The 6,691-nt window shown below is 46.5% G+C and overlaps 1 protein-coding gene across 1 annotated transcript in view; it reads right to left on the reverse strand.

Moving 5' to 3' along the window:
- GFOD1 (glucose-fructose oxidoreductase domain containing 1) overlaps window positions 1-6,661 on the reverse strand; it is a 66,605-nt gene extending 59,944 nt beyond the window's left edge. Inside the window, exon 1 of the mRNA XM_027898456.1 lies at window positions 6,383-6,661. Coding sequence (XP_027754257.1) covers window positions 6,383-6,635 — 253 coding nt within the window. The 5' untranslated portion in view covers window positions 6,636-6,661. The remainder of the gene's footprint in view (window positions 1-6,382) is intronic.
- Between the last annotated feature and the right edge of the window lie 30 nt (window positions 6,662-6,691).

A 6,691-nucleotide genomic window follows, 5' to 3' on the forward strand; every position in this document is an offset into this window, starting at 1 on the left:
CTGCCTGTCAAGAATGAAGGCATAAAGTTATGCAAGAAAGAATGCTAATAAAACAACAGTCTTCTGCTGTTTCCCATGTTACAAGAGTGCAATAATTTACTCCAGAAGTTAAATAATTAAAATACCTAGCCTAGGCACAGGTCTAACAGTATAAACACACATTTTAGCAAGACCTTCTCTCATGTTCTCACAGAATAAAGCTGTGCTACACATTTTCTGTTTGTGTAACAGCACAACAGCACAGTTGTGCCATTTTATTTAAAAAAACCAAACAAACAGTGGCACAAGGTGTTATCTATGTGATATCCACTGTACCAGCTGTGTCAGCAAGAGAAATACAAAGGGTGATCCTCACTAGCATCCCTGACTCATGTATTAAAAGAAAGTCAGATTCCCTTTCAAAGTATCATCCCTGACTATGGGCTCTGCCTAACAAAGCATGACAGATCAAATCAAACACTGGCAGAGGTCAGCACCGCTCTCATTTCCTTCACTACTACCATGCTAAAGGTCCAAGCCCCTGGCAGCCAAGCAGATGGATGAAGGGTGTCTGTGCTCCAGCACCACATTTGGCATTTAATTCACAGGGGGAAATGGGGCTGCTGAGGGCATGGGCAGGCATTTTTTCAGCCAACTCACTTATAGGACACATTAACCTCTGACAGAGGATGGTAACTTCCTAAACTTGAGAGACGCTGCTTTCCACATCTCTGCAGCGTTCACTTGACTGGGCATAAGACTGGACCTGCAGCCATCCTGAGGAGGTTCAGAGTGTCCCACTTCAACTGCCCACACTGGTCTGGAGACAGCATTTTGGGATCCCCAAGGCCAAGCACTCTGTTTAAAAACAAAACAGAGGAAACTGCAGAAACTGACCTAACTGGACACAAGATCACGGTGGTGATCTTCATGCCTAACACTGTTTGATAAAACCACTCCAATCGCAACTGGTTGTTCCTTAGCACAGGCAAATTTGGATATGTCATCATGGCATGAGCTCAGTGCCCCAGTATCCTAAGTCTGGTCCATACGAGGCTCCCAACACACCCTACCACTGCAACAGCAGAACTGGTGGTTACTTTCAGACAGAAGAGGAAAACTGGGAAAAATTAAAACACACCTTTGATTTGAAGGCCAGAAAGGAAAGAAAGTGTGGGGGGTTGTCTGTTGACTTTTTTATCATTATTTGTTTGGCTTTAAACTTGAACAGTGGTCTTTACCTTAACTGTCTTGGAGAGCACATCCACAATATCTCTGTAGAAGTTTTATAGGAATAACACCGGAATTAAAGGTCTGCAGAACTGAGAGAAAAAGGTCAGTGGAAGAGCTAGGTGCCATTTTCTGTGGTATACTGTCATCACTCAAGCAGGAAGACAATATGCAGCTGATTGCCAGCAGGGTCTTTGGACTGACTTTCTAATATATGTAAAAAAGAAGTCATCATAACCTTTGCTAGCTCTGCTGATTAAAGACAGACAGCACTTCATCTGACTTCTTTCACAATAAGATGACCATAATTCACATTTAATATGCTGCAAAGTCATCTGCCTTGCAAGTGAAGGAGCGCGTTCTGCTGAAAGTCGCTGCTGTTAGGTCAAATTTAAACTCAATATTACAGGACAGAAATTACACTGTTATTAATAATAAATAATCATGATAATGTTTTCCTTTAATAGAGCATCTCTTCCCAAAGAATTCTATTGCTTTACAAACTCTGGAGCAAGTTTTATCTACTGCTACAACCCTAACCTCTGCCTGATTTGCATGGGAGCAGAGGTATCTAGAAATTAATTAGAGACTGCATCAGATCTGTGAATTACTTCACTGCAGCTTGATGTTCTTCCCACTTGAGGGGTAGATCCAGCAATAATATTGCCAGTGCTTTAACAAGAAGTTCTCACATTCTGGACAGCAGGCCTATAATGCATGCCTGCGTGTTGCCAGTGCTTCCTGGGAAGGGGCGGGAAGGTAAGCATCTGAGCAGTACTATTTATGTTCCTCTCTAAATAAAGATGCTCCCTCATGACCATGATCAAGTATAGAAAAAACACCAATCAGCATAAAAATTTAAGTGCTCCGTAAGAGGAGCAACTCCTGGAGGGCTGTGAAAGTCATACTCTGTATAGTCCCCAGGCAGAACAGATTCCTACCATGCACTACTACAATATAAACATTTTAAAAAGTAGTATTACCTAGACATGGCTGCAAACACATGCAGTGAATATTCAGCACACAGCTCAGTGTTCCTGTCCTTAACTTAGGATGAAAGAGTAAGTAAAACCACTGTAAACAGAATTAAGGGTAACATCTCCGGAGATATGCTTTGAAAACATCTGGTACTTGACTCTTCCCAAAAGCACTTCCCCAGAAACACTTCTGTGAACCTCAGGAATAAGTTCTCTTGAGCCAAGTTGATCTGACCCAAGCACCAACAGGACCAGACGCATAGAAATATCTGTGCCTTCAACATCAAGATGAAATGCCACCAAGGCCTTCTCAGCACCACATGCAGTAAATCACTCCACCTGATGCGGCAGCTGTGTAGTCACACAGGGCAACAGTTTCAGTCAGGATCTGAAGAATGTCATATTTAATTGACTAAGGGGGAGGGATTACACCGGGAAAAGTCATGCGTTGACAGTTTTGAACTAGATGGAGGGTCATATCATAGCAACCCTTCTGACGCTGAGCACAAGTAGCCACTCTGGTGACATACTTTGTCCCTGCGTGCAAACACATCTCCCATGTCTGATCTGGCTTGGGATACGACTGAACTGCCAATGCACATGGGCAGGGGTAAAGGGGACCACTTCTAGCAAACATGGCAAATTTTTCAGTTCAGTGAGAAGATAAACACCCATATTCAACAGTAGGCATGTTCTCTATGCTTACCTAAACATTCAGCCATTGATCTTTCTTGATCACCAAACAGCAAGTCAGTCAGGACATGAGTTTTGTATTATTCTATAGGGAACAAATACGAAGCAATAAAAAAAAAAAAGAGCTCCTAAGTGAGCAGGACAGACCAGAGGTAGGAAAGGGAAAGGGTCAATCAGAGCCATTTTGTACACACAAAAAAGGAATTGGATTCCTTTCATACAGAAGTGATAGAAGCCATGTTCATATTTCACATAAATTGCCATTGGTTTTATTTGTGCTTTTGGTCATTGTTCAAACCAGCCTGGTTTCCAGCTCTCTCCTGAACTCAGTCTGTTCCAGAGACTTGCCCAACACTGGTCTCATTCCTACCAAAGCTACTATACAGAGTCAGACCCAGCTCAGGAACCTGTTTCTAACAGACATGACCAGCAGGGGCTTAGAGGAAAAGTAAACAGGGCAAGCTTAAAGCTTTATTTCTCCCATTTTCTCCCCTCAACAGCTGCCAGGAAGCCACAGTTTGGGGACTTCCTCAGCTGGGGCATGGATTCACACATCTGTTTCAACAGCAGTTGATGGGCCACCTTGCCAAAAGCACATTTCAAGCAGCAATACACCTACATGTCAGGCGTATCAGTGAAAACAAAACAACCAAGTCCTTCCCACTGAGTGGCCCAAGTTAAACACAGCTGCAGGGACACCTGTTTCACACCACCTTTACCTCCAGAGTCCGCATCAGAAATTAGGCCAGAGTGGACTTAACATGCTACAAATTCACAGTGTAAACACAGCTCTAGATGGGTGATGGAAACACCACCAACTGCTTCCTCAGGCTTTTACCTATTAGGAATTGAAACCTCACCAAACGAGCGCACAGCTTTGGGCAACAAGACAATTTAAAATAACACACAGGTACAAAAGACAAGTTGGTCCCTGTCTCTTCCCAGGCCAGATATGCATCCTGTCATAGGGAAGCCAGACCTGCGTGAATTAACAAGTAACTCACGTCTTCCTCAACCTCTTCTACTGCAATGCAGGGCATCATGTGTAGACCTCCTGAAGCCTCCATCTATGGGTAAAACCTCTGGAATCACCGTTTATGTTCTATCACTAGCTGCTACATGATATTTCTTATGTGAAATTGCAAGAGAAAGTAATGCTTTTCCATCTTCCACTTTCCTCACTCTATACAACATTGCCCCTGCTTACCAGAGGCTTCTGAACCTTGACAAATTGCACCCCCTCCCTCAAAACAAAAAATTAAGCAAAATAAACACTTCAGGGCACAGCAGTTCCCAAGCCATGAACCAAAGATCAGGAGATGGAGCTGCTAGCAGGGAGATATTCCTCTCAATAGTTTGGGAACCACTGCTCTAGCTCCCTCTTGCACCTCTATGCAAGAACTTACTAAGTTACAGATATAAATACATATATTAAAAAAAAATTACCTCTGAAATAACTGGGAGAAGAGTTATTTATTGTCCAAGATATATTTCCATAATTAATCCTTTAAGTAATACACTAAAAAAAATTATCACATTGCACATTATCACCTTGTAACCTGTTCAATCCCTGTTTAATGACCACACCATGCATTTTTACACAAACTTTGTTATTCTTGCAAGACAAAAATAATGACCACTGAGGGAGGAGAGAAAACTTCTATTGACTAGAAGTTAAAGGGAACTGAGAATGGTGCTGTTCTAATAAACAGTGAGAACATACCTTTTTTCCTGCTCCAGTCTGTTGCTAGCAAATTACATCAGTGAGTTATCAGTAACATCTCAGCTACATTGATTCATAAAATCATTCATAAATGCAGCTCATGCTTGGGAACAGATTTTTTTTTTTTCTTCTTTAGCTGCAAATATTCAGAGGAGGACAAAACATATTATTACTTTATTATGCCAGCCATGTGTGTCTGGCCCTCTGAGAAAGAGCATACCAATTGTATTTCTTTATTATTTCAGAAATTTTGTTCTACCATATGCTTTTGTTCTGCCTGAAACCTCATGGGACTCTACCTCTGAGAGCACAGGCAAGCTGGGTCACTTCCACGAGCAACACCTGCAGGAAAGAGTGTCACAGGAAAACTGACACAATTGTCACCAAATTAATGTGTGTCAAACATGAAACCTTGTTACCTTGATACTGTCCTTTACGTAAGTTTTGTGATATATGTATTTCTACACTACAAATTCATCTGCACATCATTCTTGCAAGCAAGTCAGGCTTCTGATTCAAGCGCTGTGTCTTCAGGAAAAAGTCTAAAGTACAATACAAGAGAAAAGCAAATGTTCTGACTCAAAGACAAGCCTTTCCGAGTGCAGAAAGTAACACTGAGCAAAGCTTCCAGACAAATGCCTCCACTGTACTTGAGGCAGGATTTTTTCTTTAAGGCACTGCCTTATTTCCTTAATTGCTTAATTTTAAAGGTTGAAAACACTAGCTGGCTGCGATATTAGCAGCATTTGAATGGTGACTAATTCTAATGAGTATGCTAGTAGCAATGCAACACTACGACACGCCACACACATTTATGAGGCCGAAAGCGATAGCAATCAGCCTACATAGCTGCAGCCCCAGAGCCAAAGCAGCCACCCTGGCTCGTTAACCTCCACACTCTGCAGCGACGACCACTCGCAGCATTTTCCTCTCATTCTCACCCTTTCCCACCTATATTTCTAGGGACAAATTAAGACTTCTTTACTCCGGAGGGTGCCTCCACTAAAACCCATCGGAGACCCAGTGTCCGAGGAGCATGGATCACGAAGCTCGACGAGTAAAGCCCGGACTTTCGCCCACACAAGAGAAAGCGAGATGCGGCCCGCTTTGGCACGCCTGAAACCAGAGACGCTCACCACGGTGCATGCCTACTTTTTCAGTCCCTCCTTCCCTTTGTACGTGAGCTTCGTTAAGCCTCGGCTGTAACAGCGTTTCCTCTGCTGTCACCGCTTCCTGCCTCCCCCCCTGGTTCCCACAGCTGGGGTCCCGGGGCCGGGGGCAGCGCCGGCACTCCCGATCCCCCTAGCAGCGCGGGTGTCCCCACGGCGGGAGCGATGCTCGGCTCCCCGCTCCCCTGCCAGCCGCGGATGGAAAACGCCGGCCAAACGCGGGCGGGATGATTATTTTCTCCCTTTTTTTACCGCGACTTTCTCCACGACACGGGTGACACCTGCTCCCTCCTCCCGCCGCCCTGGGTGTCAGGCCCGGCCCTGCCCTGGCTTGCCCGAGCATCCCGGAGGGGCGGGTGCCCGCTGCTAGGGATCACGCCGGCGGGGACCGGGGATGCGGGATGTCACACCGAGCCGCCGCAGCGCCATCCCCCGCGCCCCGCCGGTCCTCGGCCTGCCCCTCTCCGGAGACGCGGGGAAGGAAGAAGGGAGGGGAGAGCAAAGCGAAGGGAGAACTCCGCGCTGAGGTGGGGCGCAATTCCATTCAGCCCGAGGCGAGCGTGAATCCCGAGCCCGAGGCGAGGTCGCCCCTCCGGTCCCCCCGCACTTACCCAGGGTCTTGACGGCGACCTGCCGGGTGAGCGGCGGCGGCAGGTTGACGCAGACCAGGTCGACGTCCTGGTGCAGCAGCACCTCGTCGATGCGGCTGGTGTAGAAGGGGACGCTCATCTCCTTGGCCAGCTCCTCCGCCTCCTCGGGCGTGCGGCCCCACAGCGCCTTCACGGCGAAGCCCTCCGCCTTCAGCAGCGGCACGATCACCCGCGCCGTCAGCCCGGTGCCGAACACCCCCACCCCGGGCAGCATGGCGGCGGCGAGGCGGGCGGCACGGCGAGGCGAGCCGCTCTCTCCTTCCCTCACCG

This window comes from Empidonax traillii, unplaced genomic scaffold, assembly GCF_003031625.1.
Source record: "Empidonax traillii isolate 1590-97213 ecotype Southwest subspecies unplaced genomic scaffold, ASM303162v1 scaffold597:size822913, whole genome shotgun sequence".
NCBI classification, from domain to species: domain Eukaryota; kingdom Metazoa; phylum Chordata; class Aves; order Passeriformes; family Tyrannidae; genus Empidonax; species Empidonax traillii.